The following is a 21,580-nucleotide window of genomic DNA, read 5'->3' on the forward strand; positions in this document are numbered from 1 at the left end:
AGCTGCACGGACACGCTCGACATTTTCATCCGATGTGCGTGGACGACCCGTGCTTTTTCGCTTGCAGATGCAACCATCTTCTACGAATCTGTGATGCCACTCATAAATTTGCTTATGACGAGGCGGCTGTTTGTTGAATTGACGGCGGAATGCACGTTGCACACCAACAATGGACTCTAACTTTGCAAATTGCAGCACACAAAATGATCGTTCCTGTGGTGTCGTCGCCATTTTCCTACAAACAAACGCCAGCGCCACTGCGGATTTGCATGGAACTTCTGCGCGGACCATTGAAAAACTTTGAACCTTTCTCTGACAAGAAACGTTTGAATTGTGTTTCTATCATTTGTAGTTTTTGAGAAATAAATGTTTGAAATCTGCTCTTTCTTTTTGAAACGCCCTGTATAATAAAAAGCATACTGCTCGAAAACTATGGATGATGCAAAAAAAACTAAGGCTAGGTTTGAATTCAGCTCATAAAAATCTATAAAGATGAGCTATCAAAGTAAAAACAGTTTTTCAAAAACTTTTTTCCGTTAGCCTATGTTATTAAACAACGCCCAGCTGTGTAAATAAGCCGCTCTACGCCATGTCCAATCTTGCGGCGACGCTAGTTATACATGTTAAGACGAATTGCCTTTATAAACTTCAAACTTGGACAGTTTAAAGCCTTGGAACGTTGTTTCAGAAGGGAAAGTCTGGCGCACAGTTAACTGCGTCTAGAGGAATCGGCTGAAACTTTCTTACTGGACGGATACTGTGCAGCACTTGTAGTAGTTTATTACGTCTCTTTCCATTAGTTGGCTGCTACATATGATCAGTTGCTGAACTCTATAACCTGTTTAAACTGCCGTGACGGTCTTCCTTGCTTTCTGATAAGTGCTCCAGAAAATCTTACATCGCTATGCACGACTCTTGATTCTTTTCTTTGAAAGTGAACTGCGTGAACAAGGCATGAGCCAGCACATGTATGGTGGGAGTTCCGTGGTTTAAGCTCACGGGGGATCAGGAATAGGATCAGTTATATTATACGGATTTACTGAATTAAATTCCTAGTAGGACTGAAAGAACGTAACACTGAAGTAAAGTAACTCGCATTATTCGTTAAAAAAGAAGTGAAAACTTACTCCAGTTACTGATGTCGTCATCTTGAGCCTTTGCGCTGGAAGACTTGTCATCGTCTACGAAGCCTCTGTTCTTGAGCTGTATCAGCAGATGCATGAAGTCGTTGCGCACAACGTTGTTTCTCTCTCGGTAGCTCACTGTATCCTTCACCATGCGCTCAAAATAATGGAGAACCTTTTTCCGGCCTATAATCCTCCTGCAACATACCCAAACCACACTGACAACATTAATCAGATAAGAATGTTAGAAAATCTAAAATTTCTGGCGCAGTTGTTATCGGTCACATTCATTAACTTAATTCTGTCAAATACCTCTTTATGGCAAACTCACTTTCCATTTCCGAACATATGTTATTATGAACTCCTTTATTAATTTCCCTGTCATGAATCAACTACTAAAGTGTCTTCCCTTATTTAACATTCCCCCTGTGTAACTCCATAGGTGATCCACAGCGACCTTCTGTGAATGTTCAGCAGACGCGAAGGGGCATACAAATCATCAGATAGGGTTAGCAGCACTCTCAAACAATTCGCTGGTGCTACTCTCGTCGATAGATGTTTGTATAGAATCTCATGACGATTTGACACTACTTCTATTTATTGTCAGTTTCCTTGTGATTGATTGCATTTACAAAAAATGGTGCAAATGGCTCTGAGCACTATTGGACTTAACATCTATGGTCATCAGTCCCCTAGAACTTAGAACTACTTAAACCTAACTAACCTAAGGACAGCACACAACACCCAGTCATCACGAGGCAGAGAAAATCCCTGACCCCGCCCAGAATCGAACCCGGGAACCCGGGTTGCATTTACAGTGACGCTGAAACCATAAGCCTAATTTTTTTTCAGCATAAGTAAAATGTGAGAAATACGGTTATAATAAACGAGTTATCGTCTGCGATAATGTGCTGGATGGAAAAGGTAGCCATGGGGACATCACACGTATTCCAGCAAGACTGCACCCCTAAACACATTAGCAATTTAATGCAAACATCGTTTCGTGGTAACTACACTCTATGGCCGCAAGAGTTCATCAATCGGAAATATTGCGCCTGGGTTTCTTGATCATTGTGCGGTAAAAAAAAAAAAAAAAAAATGGGATTTCAGTTTGTAGCTGTTTACAACGAGAATTACTTAGTTACCTTCTTATGACGAACGAAAGATCAGCCTGAAGGCGTTCGAAACTTGTTACTGTGTTACATAATTACATACCCCACAAGACTTGATACAGTTATGGAAATTTTAGTAAATAACATCGTTACAATGAAGACGTTGTTATCAGTGACCATAAAACTGTGTTGCACACTTGTTACACCATTGAAGAATAACTAAATTCAGCAAGGCGTGTGGTCTGATAAGCCGACTGTGGGGGAGTTCATAACTTGGTCAAATCTGAACATTCATTTATGCTGAAGAAATTGTAGAAAAAGCGACCCGCCAGGTTAGCCGAGCGCGCTAACGCGCTGCTTCCTGGACTCGGGTAGGCGCGCCGGCCCCGGATCGAATCCGCCCGGCGGATTAACGAAGAGGGCCGGTGCGCCGGCCAGCCTGGATGTGGTTTTTAGGCGGTTTTCCACATCCCCCTAGGTGAATACCGGGATGGTCCCCACGTCCCGCCTCAGTTACACGGCTCGTAGACATCTGAACACTTTCACACTATTCCATGGATTACACTAATCACAGACAGTTGGGGTACACTGATTTCTTCCCGGGGGGTACGGGGTGGCGGCAGGTAGGACATCTGGCCACCCCTTCAACTAACATTGCCACATCCGATTAACCATGCCGACCCTGCGTATCTGTGGGAAAAACGGCATAAGCAAAAGAAAGAAAGAAATTGTAGAAAAAAAGCGTTTCCATTTTAAGTATGTATTTCGTTAGACACTGAAGCTATTCGTTTTCGACACATGAGGCCAAAGTGTGTTTATGGTTGAGTCTTAGGTTAATAATACGAGGAGTGTTCAATAAGTAATGCAACACATTTCTTTTTCTCGGTCAATTTCGGTTGAAAAAATGCAGAATTTGTTGTCGAACATTGTGGAATATTTCCGCTTCTGCCCCTATAGTTTCATGAAGTTCTGATAGGTAGTGGCGCTAAATGTATCCTACAAAATGGCGTCTATAGAGGAGGTGTGTTCCAAGCAGAGGGCTGTCTTTGAGTCTCTTTTGGTGGAAAACCAGAGCATCGCAGATATTCGTAGGCGCTTGCAGAATGTCTACGGAGATCTGGCAGTGGACAAAAGCACGGTGAGTCGTTGGGCGAGCCGTCTGTCATTATCGCAACAAGGTCGCGCAAACCTGTCCAGTCTGAGACTCCTGCAATATTGGAACATGCAGACACTCTCATTCGAGGTGACAGACAGATCACAATCAAACACCTCTCTGCATAAGTGGAGGCCTCTATTGTTAATACTGACACACTCGTCCAGCAATTGGTGTTCAAAATGGTTCAAATGGCTCTGAGCACTATGGGACTTAACATCTATGGTCATCAGTCCCCTAGAACTTAGAACTACTTAAACCTAACTAACCTAAGGACATCACACTACACCCAGACATCACGAGGCAGAGAAAATCCCTAACCCCGCCGGGAATCGAGCAATTGGTGTACTCGAAGGTGTGAGCCTGCTGGTTTCCTCACCACATAACACATTATCATATAGAGCAATGAATGACCATCTGTGCGAAGTTGCCTGCTTGTTACGAGGCTGATCGTGATAATTCTTTGCCAAATGGGTTCATCACTTCCAATCGGAAACGAAACAGCAGTCTATAGAGTGGCGTCACAGCGCCTCTCCTCCGGATAAAATTTCTAAGCTGCACCCACAGCCTCCTGAGACTCTGAAGGGGTTATTCTGTTTGATGTCCTCCCTCATGGTGCAACTATCAACTGTGAAGTGTATTTTGCTATCCTGAGGAACTTTATGAAACGACTTCAGCGTGATCGTCGCTCAAAAATGGAAACGAACTTCTCCTCCTCCATGACAAATGGCTCTGAGCACTATGGGACTTAACATCTGTGGTGTCACCGCCAGACACCACACTTGCTAGGTGGTAGCCTTTAAATCGGCCGCGGTCCGTTAGTATAAGTTGGACCCGCTTGTCGCCACCGTCAGTGATCGCAGACCGAGCGCCACCACACGGCAGGTCTAGAGAGACGTACTAGCACTCGCCCCAGTTGTACAGCCGACTTTGCTAGGAAAGGTTCACTGACAACTACGCTCTCATTTGCCGAGACGATAGTTAGCATAGCCTTCAGCTACGTCATTTGCTACGACCTAGCAAGGCGCCGTATTCAATTGATATTTATTATGTGAAGCATGTATCATCAAGAGAGATGTTCTACAATTGTGGATTAAAGTTAAGTATTACATCATCTACGTACTTTAATTGACATTCTCAAGACATTTTCCTGTTCCAGACCTCACGCCAGTCAGCGTGTAATTAAACGCGTGCATTTCGGCCTCCTCTGGGGGCACGGTGTTGGCTCTTCTGCCAACACTACAACATCCTCCTCCATGACAACGCAGGGCCTCACACAACTGCGCTCCCTAGACGAGCTCACGAAACTTAATTGGACTGTTCTTCCTCATCCACCCCAATGCCCGGATCTCGCAACTTGTGACTTCTCTTTGTTTTTGGCCCATTGAAGTATGCACTCCGCGGGAAGCAGTACTTGGATGATGGGGGGATTATTGATTCAGTAAGTCGTTGGCTCCAACGTCGATCAGTACAGTAATATCATGCGGGCACACAGGCCCTCCACGTAAGGTGGCGTAAGGCCATCACACTGAACGGAGATTATGTTGAAAAATAGGGCTTTGTAGCCAAAAGACTGGGGAATAATACGTAGTAATGGAATCCCAAATAAAACAAACCCGCTATTAGAAAAAAAATGTTGCATTACTTCTTGAACGTACCTCGTAGGGTAATAATATTGCTGATGAGTTAACATTGTTCCGTACTCGAGTTCGATAACGCACGCTTGCTACATGACGTTCGATCAGCAGGAAGCCTGTTTGAACGCTGGTGGTGTGATACATCTTCATCTTCAGTATGTGGTCTGCAATGGGACAAGAAGTGGTGGCGTAAACATCTCGTGCCAAAGTCCTGGATTAAATTCAAAATAGCTCTTCCTGATGGTGGGTCCCTCAGATGGGAATTTGCAAGCAATTCAAATTGGAGGAAGGAAGGAAGATTATGGTTCACGATCCACGAATTCGATGGCGACGGATTACAAGATAGAATTGGAAAGGGCGGGGCATGAAATCGACTATCGTCTTTTCAAAGGAACAACCCAGTTGTTCGCTTTAAGTGATTCAGTGAAACTATGGCAAATCTGGACGGTTTTGAAAGGGAACTTTCTGAAAGCTGAACCTAGTTTACCTGCCATGTAGGGCACACACATAATTCTGCTATACACCACAACGAGACCTTAACTGTAAAACAACTATAAACCGACAAGCTAGAAGCTGCGAGCCTAAACTGAAGTAGTATTTTAAATTTCAAAGCATCATTGGGAATATCCAGCACAGACTGGTTACGGAATGTCTTGAGATGGAGCTACTAAGACTTACCTGTAGAGCTTTGCCGTAGGGATATGGATGGCGAGTAGCAGATGTTCCACCCTGTCTGACGGGTAGAATTCGAAGATCTGGCGTCCCCACTGTCGGAATTCAGCGTCCGGGTTGCGCTGGCAGTTGCACTCGACGCCGAAGGCGACGCTCCCGATGACGTCAGTCGTGAACCTGGCCGAAACGTCGCGAACCTCTAATACTTGTCCGCTCCGCGCTGCATCGTCCAGGACTTCCACCATCTCGCGCCCACATCTGTCCATCGTCTGCAGGCAACAACATAAATTGCTACAACGTTTTTATTCCATCAGTGAATTGCAGCGCGCACGAATCTAAGGAACTTCATGATGCCTGTAAATCGATATAGACTGCATAGGATATACCTGAAAAATTAAAAAAAAAAGAATCCTACGAAACCTATGTAGACTTTTCGTTAAGACCCTAAAACAATTTCGCCTTTAACCTTCTGCTTTTTATTTGGAGATACATTCTGTTCTTCCTGCTCAATTTATGAAGACAGTATACCTTATACGTTGTTATACAGGGTGTAATGGATATAAATATTGATATTTCAGTTGGTGACAGGACGGTGTACTGAGCAACACTACACAAGTATTTAAGTCATTTTTCTGGCCAATAGTTATGGCCATTAAAAGTCGTATGTTTTTGGGTTGATTACTACATCAAAGTACATGTGGCAAGAGTAAGCCCTTAATGCTTATTTTCCCCTAGGAACCAGGTCAGGCGTTGATGTGTGGGTGTGTAGACACAATACATGTAGTCTATACTGACAGGCATAGTCCACTTAGCGGTGCAATATATATGCGCAGAAAGCATCACATCGCAAAATTTATATTGTGTTTACAGGGAACTGTATCACACAGAGAAGAAACAACCGACATAATGATGTGTGTAGTTATTTAAAAAACAAAAAATACTAAACTCCTCCCGAAGAGGCCATGAAGACCCTACGGTACTGACAGGCCGCAATGTCATCCTCAGCTCATAGGCGTCACTGGATGCAGATACGGAGAGGCATGTGGTCAGCACACCGCTCTCCCGGCCGTATGTCAGTTTACGAGACCGGAGTGTAGATATTAAGGTACCGCATATAAAATGATCAGGACTTGTACCGATTATCATACTATGACCATCAATTTATTGCACATGGAGGGTCATATGCTACACGTAGGAATATCTGCACTATCTTTAACATACTGTAATGGCTATTTAACAATTAAAGTGCCATTGCACAGTGTCTATAGCTGCAGCTACTGGAGTAACATGCATTTGAGTCTGTGCATTGTAAGCTTCTGGTCTGATAGAAATCATTGTATCATAGGTGTCAGCAGCTGGTTAGTGTACCTTTGTCGGTAGACGTACATAATATTAATTTTCCACTTCATTTTGTTACCAGTTATTGAAACGTCATAAACGAAAGCATTCAGAGAATATAGAATACTTTTTTTAAATATGACTGGGATAATGTTTAAAATACAACCGAAATCTCTTTTTTGTTTGTTCATACGACAGTACTAGAGCGAGAGCCGGAAAAAAAAATGTACCCTGATCGATGGACGTATGATCTGTGAAGTTTGTGATAGAACTAACACAAGTGAGCCGAATGTAATAGTTCCCCAAGGCTACAGAGGGAAGCACCTCTGATTCGGCTTACCTCGTAAGAGTCTGAAAATCGAACTTTTTGAAAACAAATTAAGGAATATTTATTTCTTCACAACGAAAACGTAATAGATACATTTATCTGTCATGTACCGCCTGGTCGGATGAATAACGTTTCTTGTTACACAAGGGCGATGGTCGTGTCCGGATAAGCCGTCATCCAAACAAGCGGCTGCTCGATACGTGCGTGGACGTAGTGTTATGCCGTGGGTGTCATTCCCCTGGCGTTCTGTGGGAGCTGTGATGGCAACTGGAGGCACCGTGACAGCTGTTGACTGCGTCAACATTATTGCGCACCACCTGCGTACCTTCATGCATGAGGTCTTCCCCAACGGCGATGGAAACTTTCAGCAAGTCCGTATCAGAAGGCCAGAATCGAGTTACAGTGCGTTGAGGAGCTTGATCGGGAGCTCACGTTGGCCTCTTGGCCATCAAATTTGCCTTCTCTCTACCTGATGGAGCACATCTGAGATGCCATAGGGCGCCAGTTTCGCGCATACAAACCACTGACCAGTAATTTATGGAAATTAAGTGACCTATCCGTAGACTTCTGGTGCCACATACCTCCGGAAACCTACCACTGACTTGCTGAACCTCTGCCACTGAAAATAGCTGCTGTACCGGATGTCCCAGAAGTCTTTTCCTGATTACAAACATTCATAAGGCATAAAATATGACACACAGATAAATACTTTTTACCTTGAATTGCATGTGACGTATACAAGTTTCTGTGTACATACGCACTTACGGTTACTTTGTTTGTTACGAGGCCCAATGATGTAACAACAGCGGAATCGGACACGATTTGGAAACAACATGTACTCAAACAAGGATAAAGCCCAATAAGTCCTCCGGTACCACGAGACACAGTCAGCAAAAACAGTCCAGAGAAAATTCCGGACGACATATTACAGATAGCCATTAGTTGTTAAAAGCATCAAGACGTGGTGTGCGAGGCTTAAGGAAAGAGGGAGCGTCTAATATCTCTCTGGAACAGGCAGGTCTCGACATAGTGTGCAACCCATTCACACGGTGACAGATGTCGTCGCGAGAAGCGTCAAGAAGCCAGTGGGTAAATGCTCATGTCAGCTGCAGATTCCAAAGATACCAGTGCACCGCACCTTACATAAACAATTTCTTTTCCGTGAGTGCGAAGTCCAGACCGTGTAGTCTCCCAAACGAACGGATTACAGTGCTCGTTATGAAACTGCTGTTGCCATGCTGGCTGAGACTGAAGAAGATGATGACTCTCGACAACGTGTCTTCTTCTCACATGAGGCCACATTTTATTTGAATGGTGCTGTCAGCCCTCACATTGCTAGGATCTGGGGGTCCAAGAATCCCCAAGCTGTCTTCCAGATCGTCAGAGTCAGCCCGAAGCCCGACGTTTGGTGCGGTCTTATGCACAGTAAAGTCATAGGACCTCTTTCCCTCAGTGAAATGACAATCACAGCCAATACCTATCTTGATATTTTCCGGTCATTTGATTCACTGATTCAGGACATCCCGGACTTAATTTTCCAACAAGATGGTGCAGCACCTAATTGCTGGTTAGATGTTCGTGTCTATTTCGATGCAGCATTTCCGGGAAGATGAATCGGGCGTTGTGATCCCATCATCTGGTCTCCACGATCACCGGATATGACATCATCGGATTTCTTCTTTTGGGATTACGTCAAGAACCAGGTTTACCGCCGGCCGGAGTGGCCGTGCGGTTCTAGGCGCTGCAGTCTGGAACCGAGCGACCGCTACGGTCGCAGGTTCGAATCCTGCCTCGGGCATGGATGTATGTTATGTCCTTAGGTTAGTTAGATTTAATTAGTTCTAAGTTATAGGTGAATGATGACCTCAGAAGTTAAGTCGCATAATGCTCAGAGCCATTTTAACCACTTGAACCAGGTTTACCAAACTCCAGCGAACGACATCGCACCACTACAGCGCAGTATTACTAACATCATAACACCCACTCCTCACGAAATGTTGGCCATCACATGGATGGAATTGGAATGCCACACGGATATCCTTAGCGTAACGAAAAACACGCACGTCAACATTTATTTATGGTGTATGTGCATACAAAAACCTGAGTATGTTACCTGCACTTCAAGATAATAGATATGTTTCAGTATATCCATTATGGATGACGAACTGCAGCTGTTGAAACTCGTAATTTATCTGGGTATGAATATACAATGTGTCGCTTTTTTGGATTTTAGATGCGATTTATTTTTGTACAATTAATTAGTTTTCATGGCACTGAAGGCTCATCATCAGATGGAGGTGTTACAGGGGCATTATACCGTGGACCGTGTGTAGCTAGAAGCTGTGGCGATTGTGGTTGGCAAAAACGATGGAAATTTAGTAATCGGTAACGAAAGGTTTATGAAATGATGTTACTTTTTGGCTACTTACAGTTCACTGTATTGTGGTATCCACAGCAAATCCATTTCCATAATGTATATTATTAGAGCGTACACGCAAATATACACAGTATTTAGCTCAATTTGGTTTCACACTTATTTACTGCATGTAAATATAAAGAACATGTATCCAACAGACATAAAACTTCGCTACATCATGATCTTCGGCCTGAGATGCATTGTATTACAAAATAAATGTTTATAAGTACAGATAATATATTTAAGTGGATCTTGTTTGCTGCAGGTGTGTTCTTATATTGGCAATATACAAGTAACATGGATCTATTGTATAGATATTGCAGCCATTGTTTACATTCTGTGAATAAGTGTGAAACCAGGTGCAGCTAAATACTGTGTATATTTGTGTGTATACATGATAACGCACATTATGTGAACGGATCTTCTATGGATACCACAATGCAGCGCACTGTAACTACCCAAGAACGTAACATCATTTCCGTTTCATAAACGTTTCGTTACAGATTACTAAATTTCCTTCACTTTCACCAACCCTATCACCACAGCGTCTAACTACGCTTGGTCCACGATACAACATGCCTGCCACACCTCCATCTGATGATGAGTCTGCACTGCCACGAAAATTAGTTAATAGCACAAAACTAAGTCGTTATATATTCATCCCCTGATAAATCGCCAATAAAAGATTTGTGTGTGCGTGTCATATTTTCTGTTTTGTGCATATTTGTAATCAGGGAAAGAGTTCTGAGACACACTGTATTGCGTTAAAAACGCTATTAAGCAGGTACTCGTAATGTTTTGACTCTGTGATGTGAAAGATGTTACATTAAACAGCACTTCCTTTTCATTCACCGTCTTGTTTTCTTTAGATCGCAAAATAACTTTTGAATTCTTTTCTCAGAGATATCTCGTAATCGGTATCGACAGGTCGTGCAAAAGTCTTTAAGTTATCTCTTTGTGAGGCAGCGACAGTAGAGCGTTTCACCTTTGGTGGGTCCGCCGGTCAGCCGTTAGGCGGTTATCTTGGACCATGGAGCAGACATTAAAATTACTCTTTTGTTATGGACGTAGAGTACATGAGTTGGAAGCTGTTCAGAGGCGGCGGTTCCTGTATTACAGTTTTTGCAGTGGTTATTAATACCGAATTTTACGGGTAATGAGACGGCTCGGACTAAAAGATGCACCTTAAATTTTAAGAAATTTTTGAGAAAATAAAATTTTTTCCATTCTTATCATTAGATTGCGAAGCCAAAAAATTTTCGTTTGTAAAAACGAACTGATCTTTAAAATCCTTGAAAATTGTCATCTGAACTTTCTTCTTTATCTTCATCGTCATATATAGGACGGTCTTCACTGCCATCGAGAGCGTTACTTATGCAGCACTTCTCGAAAGATTTAAAAATAATGTCTTCTCTCACTCTAGACCACGACTGTTTTATCCACTGATACACCTGATTGATCTTATGTCGTTTTAAAGTTCACTTCGGCCTGAATTCACGTTGGGTTTCATCCATCATCCATTTGTTCCATACCTCTCTCATATACGCTTTAAATGGTTTATTTATCGAGACATCAAGAAGTTGCAATTGTGGATTACGTTCTCCCGGAATAACAGCAAGCTCTGTATTTCCATGTCTCAGTTTCTCTTTCACAGAATTTTTCAAATGACCGCTAAAGTAATCTAGCACAAGAAGAGACTTCATCTTCAATAAAGCATCTTTACTTCTCTCCCACTCTATGTTAATTCATAATTTCATACCATCCTCGTCCATTTACGTGAACAACAACACCTGGTGGTACTGCAAGAGGTCTTGGCATTGTTTTGCGATTGAAAATTATCATACCGTCAACACAGCATGAAAGGACAACAAAGTAGTGCATTTTTTCTATGTCCACTTGTTTTTATAGTTACAGTTTTAGCAACTACAGGGCAACAGTTGTGTTACTCGGCACATCAAATGTCAGAGGATTTTTGTCCATGTTCGCTATTTGGCTTAGTTCCATATTGGTTTTGTTTCAATTTTGAAAAATAAAGCGATGTAAAGATAATAATCTCTCTTCATATTCTCGTCGCATTTTCTGAGATATTAGGTTTTGGTTCGCATGCTAAGTCCATGACGCTTCATAAATCAGTAGCACCAACCAGAACCACCTTTACAGTCTGTTCAGTTCGCCGGCCGAAGTGGCCGTGCGGTTAAAGGCACTGCAGTCTGGAACCGCAAGGCCGCTACGGTCGCAGGTTCGAATCCTGCCTCGGGCATGGATGTTTCTGATGTCCTTAGGTTAGTTAGGTTTAACTAGTTCTAAGTTCTAGGGGACTAATGACCTCAGCAGTTGAGTCCCATAGTGCTCAGAGCCATTTGAACTTCTGTTCAGTTCCACTGTAGCACTAGCTTACGAGCGCGTATTCGAATCATTTTTGTATTGATTCCTATGCCATTTTGACAGTGTCCTTGAATACAATCCATTTCAATATGTCATGTTCTAGTTTTGGCCCTTTTGCATTCTGTTCTCTATTTGCACATTTAGTCTTCCTCGTTTTTTTTCAGTTCGTCTTTACTAGCTCGCCAGTCGGGAATGGTTTTTTCTGTTGGTGTAGGGCCGAAATGCTGTTCAGCTGCTCTGTTTCCATGTCATTTTGCGTATGCTATTACTTCCAATTTATAGTCCGCATCATAGGAATAGCTGTTTTTTTTTCATTACGAAACTAGCTACCAAAAAAATATTGTAATGTTACCGATAACACAAATCACTTTCAGTTCAAGTTCGCTGGCACCGTAGACTGCAATAACGCATCATGCGCTAGACAGTATTCTGGGTTTGTGATGGCGGGGCCGGAGAAAGAGTGTTAGCTAGCTTGTGGATCCCCACAACTCATGTTCGTCGCATCGATGCACCGCAGCTGCCAGTTGAATCCTATGTTGCCAGAAAGATAGAGATAACTTTCCCACGGCATCGAATATATGGCCATTATTAAGACTGGCGGGATTTTAAATAGAACTCTGGACATTTTTATATTAATTTCGAGTTTAAGACGGACCTAAATTTTGGAGGAAATGTTTCGAATAAACCCGTGCGTCTCATAATCCGTAAAACACGGTACGTATCGTCTAAGATATTTAACTTGGGTGATATTAGTATTTCACATTTAAATTGCTATCATTTCGCATGCTGACTTGGTGATGAGTTGCGAGTGTGGTCTTGCAATTAGTCGCGTGGTACTACAGAGGCTTCGAGATCGATCACTATTAGTCAGTTGGAAGCTGATTACAGAACCGTGTCATAATTATTCAGTCTAATGCATTGTGGACTTAGTTCCGTCATTGTCTCTCGCACTTTAGATTGTTGAATGCATTATTGGAAAACATGTACAGGAAGCTTGTGTTACTATGATTGCTGGAAATTCATGTTCAAGTGCATTGTAAGGCCCACTTGGTGTATATTTACTGCTTGATTATTTTGACGTTAATACAGAGTATCAGTTCATTATTGTTGTTACTCCTTTATGCTCTCGTAATGTTGATACACATGTTACGCGATGCCATCTTGGACACGGCTGTTAGCAACATTCCCTTTGTCAACTCAGTGATCATTTACGATACAGATCATAAAATAATTCATATACAGTCTCTCTCAAGGTTTACTGATAAATATCCCGCTGTCTGTATGTACAATGTACAGATTGCAAAAGATAAGTTTCGCCGATGACGCAGGGATGAAAATTTGCTGGGCAGATTTATATAATGTATAAATTGATATTTCCATGCAACTATTTGTTCAGGAGGGCTACAGCTTTCACAATAGTGCGTGCACAATTATTTTGTTCTTGAACTACATTATTATTCAATTGCTGGTGAGGTGTTATCTCCGCTAGACCCTTTTCAGATAAAATTTTTGTGATTACGTTCAAGGGCATCAGTCCATGGCACTGTGCATAGCCACGTGCGTACCACATTTGATATCAGTTTCACGTTGTGCGTTTTTTCTGTAAGTGTATGCTGCAGTGATTAGTTCTTTTGCTTACTTCGTAGTCAGATAACATTTACAAAATTCATTATTGGACCCCAAAACAAGCCATAGCTACAGTAAATTAGCACGTAGCCTATCTACTCGTGTTAGTATACCAGCTCCTAACACAGTTCTTAACATACTTACAAGTGTATGTATTGCTAATGCTAAGAAGCGAGATGAAACGGGAGGAGCACGTAAAATTAGTAACAGGTAAGCCAAATAGAAGGTCTGTGGGAAAGGACAGTTGATGCTTAAAATAAATCGCTTACAAGACGCTGACGTGGCAAATTCACAGTCCTCGTCAAACAGACACGATAGAAGAAGAAGTCGAATGAATTCAGAGACACGCCGCTGGGTTCGTATCTGGACGGTATGGTCCACAGGATAGCGCAAGGGAGGCGCTCACATAACTTAGATGGCGGTCTAAGAGACGCTATGTTGTTCACGTGATACCTTATTGGGTAAATTTTAAGAAGACTGTACGACAGTTATGCTGCCGCTATCGTACACCTCACATACATCCAGAGAATGAGAGAAGAGAGAACAGGGCTCCTAAAGGGGCATGTAGTCATTTTTCCGTAGAATGAAACTTGAAAGCAAAAAAGCTGCTAATGGCTGCTGCGAAATTCGACCCGCTACACAGTGTACAGAGTGTGGAACATATGTTTAGGAACTGATTTCGATTCTGAAACTAAGAACGACGACATCCCTTCAATTGTGGGGTGACGTGTAAATCAATCAGGAATCTGCAATGAATGAAACATGGCATTTATCATAAGCAGGATGAATTAGCAGGTGGAACATTCATAGTAAGTGTCGGTATATCACCAGAACCGTCCACCTCTATAGCGTAGCGGTGGCGTTACCGCCTACCACGCAGGGGGCCCGGGTTCGATTCTGAAGACAGCAGTTTTGGATCCAAGCAATGAAGGAATGGGACTAACCGACATCAAGTCCAAAGCAATGGCACTGTATGTCAAACGAACATGGAGCACAATGTGTAACGATTCAGGATGCATTACAGCAAAACTATACGACATTGTCAGGACAGAAAGTAAAATACGTTTTAAACTAAAACATATTAGGGAATATTATCTTTAACTAAGCTATCTCAGCAAAAAGCTTCTAAACTCCAAAAATGTAACAGCGAAGGCGATTTTAGCTGAAAGACGGAAACACGAAAGGAAAAATAGCATAGAAACAAAATATGCTGGAATAGCATGGAATGTAGTCTGGAAAAACATCAGTAGTGATGTTCTTTCGTCTGACGTGAGAAGAGCGTGATGCAAGGTAGTCAATAACACATCAGCACTAATGAGCGTCTCTTTGCCATCGGTTTAAGTGACACTAACCTCTGCAGCAAATGCAACCTCGTTGATAGTGAGCCTCATCGTCACAAATTTGGAGATCGGATTATCAACTGGGGGTGGACCAGAGAGAAAACTGCTCAAATAACAAGAACTTCAGCAAACAATGTACCGACTAACATTTTCTTCTGACCAGAAGAAACTTGCTACCCTCAGGCAAAAAATAACGCAGTGATTTGGTTAATGGGCAAATATGCAAGTAACATTTTTAACAATATTGGGAGCGATGAACATATTGAATACACGATGTATATGGAAAATGAATTCGATAAAACACTTAAGTATCGGAATCACAATAAGAAATATGGTAGCATGCTCCGAATTGTCTTCAACAGAATCGGTATAGGCTAGAAACACGTAGATTCCTCGTGGAGAGGGGATGGGTTGTGTCTCGCTCCCGACCCTAACCTCACCTGCAAGTCACACATGAAAAATAAATCAATAGTACAGCAGAATACAATAATATCACGGCGAACATCTGGGGTCTGTTATAAAGGAAGCTCTTGAACTCCCTATGGATGCGTTTAGAAGGCTGGAACTGACGAAAATAACAAGGCAGTGAAGTAGTTTGTGATGTCTCTGTTCAGGACTGCTCTTCTCTCCACGTAATTTACCCTGGAAGGAACACACATCAAGGATTTACTGAATGATTAATTTGGGTATGGGAAATGATGATGACGAACCTCAGGCTGCAGAAGAAGAAAATGTGCATGCTGAGCTGCCACCAGTTGGAGGTGACAGTGAAGGTGCTAAATGTGTGCTACTGCTAAAGACTGCACATCATTCCTCATTCTTCGATTGCTGTAATTTATGACTGCAATTATCTGTCACCTTATTTATCATTTTATTGTAAGCTATCCATTTCCGTTACTGTTTTTGTGGGAGAAAAAATTCCCAGCAGGTACTGTGTGTTGTGTGTCCTTCTTCATCATTTTCATCCTCATTGATTGGCAAGTCGCCGATGTGGCGTCAACTAAAGAAAAATGGGGCCTCCCGGCCAACAATGCCATACAATCATTTTTTCCATACCAGAACTAATTGGAGCTAAACGGCTAAATTTTAGTAATGTAATTGTCAATCAGCTGGGACATGGAGATTGAACACCATAAGCAATGTAATATATATGGTTCTGTCACATTAAAGTGACCACCGCGTATGTTCGACGTCAACGTGCAATAACTACTCACAGTGTTAGCACCACCAACAGTGGAAAGCATGTCGGGGGGAGGTTGGGGGGGGGGGGGGGGAACAATGCAGTGGTCGTCGTAATTCGGGAACGGAGCGAATTATCTGACGTCCAAAAGGGCATAATCGTTGGCTTTGGGACAAGGATGGAAGCAATTCCAAACCGACTAAGTCTATGAACTGTTCGCATGCCGCCATGATTTAAGTATAACTTGCATGGCAAAATGGCTCTATCCAAAATTGGGGTCGAGGCAACTGTGGTGCACCTCAGGCCATAGATGACAGGAGAGAACGACAGCTGCAGAGATGTGTAGGCGCGAATAGACGTGCAAATGGACTACCCACAGTGTCTCCTCAAAGACCGTTCAGCGAACTTTGTTGCATATGGGCCCCTGTAGCAGGCACCTGGTTCATGCACCTATGCTGACTGACGTCCTTCGGCAAAGGAGGCTGGAATTTGCACGCCAGTACCGCAACTGGACGTCCATTGAATCACGTTTTCTACTCCACAGGACAGATGGGAGTTGGTGTGTACGGTGTGAAACGTCTGAAAGCAAACAGTCTGCAACAACCGTCTGAAGGATCCATGCTGGAACAAGTGGCGTTATGATCTGGGGGATGTTTTTGTGGCATTCCTTGAGTGATCTTGTCATTCTAGAAGGTATAGTGGGTCAACGCAAGTATGTCCTTGGAGACCATGTCCACCCATACATGTAGATTGTTATTCCTCGGCACAAAACATCTACTAGCAGGACAATGCAACTCGTCACACAGCTTGCAGAGTATGTGCGTTGCTCGAAGACCACCAGAATGAATGAGATGTTCACTCTGTAGCGGAGTTTGCGCTGATATGAAACTTTCTGGCAGATTAAAACTGTGTGCCGGACCGAGACTCGAACTCTGGACCTTTGCTTTTCTCGGGCAAGTGCTCTACCAACTGAGCTACCCAAGCACGACTCACGCCTCGTCCTCACAGCTTTACTTATATCCTTTCTTTCAGGAGTGCTAGTTCTGCAAGGTTCGCAGGAGAGGTTCTGTAAAGTCTGGAAGGTAGGAGACGAGGTACTGGCAGAAGTAAAGCTGTGAAGACGGGGCGTGAGTCGTGCTTGGGTAGCTCAGTTGGTAGAGCACTTGCTCGCGAAAGGCAAAGGTCCCGAGTTCGAGTCTCGGTCTGGCACACAGTTTTAATCTGCCAGGAAGTTTCACCACCAGAATGAGTTTACGGTGCTTCCCTGGCTACCAGACCCTCCGCATTTAAACCCAATTGAGAATCTGTGGGACCAGCTCGATCGGGCTATTTACACCATGGATCCTCAACCGAGGCACCTAGTGCAGCTGATCACTGCACTGTGAAACACGTATGTAACGTAGCAGCGATGGCGAGGCATTACAGCGTCTCTGACCAGAGAGTATGCGCTTGACCGCGCGAGTGTTACGAGCAGTACTCTGTCAGTAGTCGTTACGAGCAGTCTGTTAGTAGTAGTCGTACAGTACAGTTGCGAGCAGTACGCTAGTAGTCGTCATGCAGAGCGGTCGGTCAGTAGTAGCAGCCCAGTGCGGTTGTGTGATGTAGTCTGTCGGCAACACTGGTCAAGATGCTGAATGAGGTATATTATTAATTAAGGTAATCTTCACATAATGTAAAGTTTATTTATTGTAATTAATCTCCAACAAGTGCCCCAATAATAATTTTTATTCCAAAGCAGTTTTTACAAAACAAAATTTATTTAATTGCACATCCCCTTTCATTCCACTTCCGTTAAAGAAAAATTTCAGTTAAATCACAAAAAAAAAGGAATATTATTATTTGCAATGCAGTTCCTCCAAGCCGTGCGCAAGAATAAGAGCAGAAATTTGACTAGCAGTTACAATGAGGTAAGAATTTAATTCTGATTTTTGCACAGGGCCAAAGACCGATATTTCGGTGTAATTGAATTTTCATTGTCACTGAAGTTTCTTTAGCACTGAATTGTTTTTCATTATTTTTGTGGGAGCTTACACCAGAGTCAGATTGCGAATTTCACATTTTTGTTGCCTTTGTCAGTACATTTCATTGCAGGGAGGTTATTCTTGGCTCCTATTCATTTATTATTTCTGTCTTTAAAATTTCAGTGGAAAGGTTACACTTAGCGCAATGTCCATTAGTATTTCTATATAATCTTGTCTTTAAATTTTTTGTGGGGAGGTTACACTTGGCGACCCTGCCAGGATCGTATTTCGTTGAGAGTCTTTTGAACAACAGTCAGATATCTGCTCTTATTTGCTTAGATATAATTAGGATTTGGCGCAACGCTTTTATTAACTTGTGACTTTCTTTCTACAGGTCAACGGCAATTCGTTGCTCTGTTGTATTTGTGTGTTGCTTTTGCATTGTGCTTATTTATTTTGTGAAAAATTGTGACTATTGTAAAAATGCCGCGAAAGACTGTGAATAGTGTATCGCGAGGTATTTTGAATGAAATTACCGACTTAAACAGCGTGACCGATAGTAATTGTGACACGCAGTGTAATGATGACAATCCTGCGTTCACTGACAATCAATGCATTCCAACCACTAGTGATGACTTTTGTCTTAATGATGAACAAACGAACTCAATTGTCTCGTCTGTTAACTTGACGACAATTGATGACGCAGAACGCTCTATTGTAATGAGCGCTGCCGAGCTTAACACACCGGATTTAGAAAATCTAAGTAACGTACAGGCAAATTTGTCTAATGAAAATGAACAGGATACTCAAAGTACGACGGATCTATTTAATTCCGAAATAATGTCTGACAGTGTACATCCGACTGATAAACCTTTTTGTAAATTACAGAATGATCAAATGGTCACACAAAACGCGACAATTGTAGATACACCATCAAACAGTACTGAGAATAGAGTAGGTAATGTCACCTTGGAGCAATTTATGGCAATATTGATAGAACAGAATGAAAGGCAAAGTGAGAAAATAGACAACAATTTCAAACAACAGAACGAAAAATTAGACAAACATAGTGAACAGATCAGACAACTTAGTGAACAGATCAAACAAGATAACGAAAAACTCAAACAACAACTTGATGAAAGTTTCGACAACCATTTCAAACAACTTAGAGAAACAATTGATAAAAGTTTCGAACTCACAAACGAAAAACATGACGACCTTAAAGAACAGAACAAACAAATTAGTGAGCAGATTACAGCTGTTACCGTGCAATGTCAGGACAGTAAAGAACAATTACGTGTGAATACTAAGACTTGTGCTAATAACAGTAATGAAAAGGTTGGCACTGTTGCACAAGAATTAAGTAGTACACGTGTAGGCACAAGAGAATCACATAAAGACGAGATTATTGCAGTCACCGAACAATGTTCAGCAAACGAAACACAGATACACGAAATTAATGCAGTCACTGAACAATGGCCTAAAAACGCATTACAGATACGCGACGAGTTTAATTTAGAGCCACTGGAAGTTTCACACACTCTGAATACGGAAATTGTTAATAAAAGTGAACGACACAACAACCAAATTGGCGAAAATATTAAAGCAACAGAATTAAAAACTATTTCAGTCACCAATACGTCACAGAATCCGCCACTTTGCGAACATTTGTCTGACTCACGCAGCGTGTATAATGTGAGCAATTTACAGCAACTACGCGACTTAAAATCCGAAAAGCCACGCGACTTAAAATCTGAAAAGCTACGTAACTTGAAGTACGAAATGACACAGACAAACAAATTCTCACACAAACCCGAACGTGTTTTCAAATTCAATGACGAGAACGTAGATTACGAGCAATTTTTATCCGCAAAAAAATGTAAGGAATTTAACAATGACAGCGTACAGGTACACGCTTTGCACGGTATACGACAATTTGTTTTTATGCTTTCACCGCTATTGCGTGTAATGCAGAAACTAGCTTTGAAACAGATGCGACAATTTATTTTTGTATTTACAACAGCATTGCCTATAATGCAGAAACTAGAATTAACTTGGATACAACTATTTGCTTTTGAATTTGTACCGCCATTGCCTCTAACACAAAAGCTAAAAAATATTTGCAGTGCGTAATTGACCTCAGGGGATTCATTACGCTTTAATGAATATGTGCCGTAGCGAGCATAGGGCCCCGAGCTGTAGTAGTGCTGTTTCATCTTTAGTTTTCTGCACTGCTGCCTTTTCTTCTACTATCCTTTATATCTATCAAAACTGCTCTTTAACTATTGCTCTATCTAGGATTAAGAATATGTAAAGAAAACCCGATGTGACAAATTTTTAGCGAATATGACAATTTTCATTAGGCACTCCAGAATCACGAGAACTTAAATAACAGATAAAAATCGTAATCATCAGTATGTGTAAAATTAACAGCAAACGCATTTTTTTGGTAACAATAGACCTTTTCACCACAACAGCATGAAAGTCAGCCGCTTAGCATACCTAACCAACAATGCAGTCTACAAGGTCAACCAAACTTTAATGTTTCGCCGCGTGCACGTATAGTCCCAGCTCCAACAAATAGTGACGCATGGCAGCAAAGAAATAACTACGTACAGACAACACACTATTTCAACTCGTATCGCAATGCGCCGTATAGAAATTACTATCAGGACAGACGTAAAAAAAAAAATGATGAGCACAATTTTCAGCGTACATTTAATAACAGTCGATCTTATGAGCAGCAACAACATCAACAACAACGAATAATCATGAATGAAACAGACAATAGGTGTCATCCATAGCGTAACACGTCAGTAAGAAATAACAGAACAGTTCATATAGTGGATATGCCACAACATTCTCCAGTAAATAATAACACGTACGATAGATTTTAACCAGATACAGCACAGATTGCATATTACAGTAACGCAAACATTACTTTTGACACGCAGAATTTTGTTCACGAGAATGTTATTTGAAACATGCTTTGTTGAATGCTCCACTCTTATCGCACCCAGATCTTACTAGAAATTTTTCCATTGCCACCGACAGTTCCAACACCGCTTTAGGCGTACATATTTTCCAGGAAATTGAAGAAGATGGTTCTACAGTAATTAAAAACATCGCATTTGCAAGCCGCATTCTGTCACCTGCTGAACGAAATTATTCCGTTACAGAATTGGAAACATTATGTGTTGTATGGGCTTTTACGAGATTTAGGCATTTTCTTTATGGCAGACATACCACCGTTTACACAGATCACAGAGCGATACAATTTTTACTTTCGGCTAAATTTACTCACGACA

General features: G+C 42.0%; 1 protein-coding gene across 1 annotated transcript in view; it reads right to left on the minus strand.

The window, feature by feature from the left end:
- Window positions 1-21,580, minus strand: part of LOC124798835 (cytochrome P450 6k1-like) — a 97,691-nt gene that overhangs the window by 63,004 nt on the left and 13,107 nt on the right. The window contains exons 3-4 of the mRNA XM_047262366.1: window positions 5,705-5,967; window positions 1,128-1,321 (exon numbers count right to left, since the gene is read on the minus strand). Coding sequence (XP_047118322.1) covers window positions 1,128-1,321; window positions 5,705-5,967 — 457 coding nt within the window. The remainder of the gene's footprint in view (window positions 1-1,127; window positions 1,322-5,704; window positions 5,968-21,580) is intronic.

This window comes from Schistocerca piceifrons, chromosome 5 (assembly GCF_021461385.2).
Source record: "Schistocerca piceifrons isolate TAMUIC-IGC-003096 chromosome 5, iqSchPice1.1, whole genome shotgun sequence".
In the NCBI taxonomy this organism is placed as follows: Eukaryota; Metazoa; Arthropoda; class Insecta; order Orthoptera; family Acrididae; genus Schistocerca; species Schistocerca piceifrons.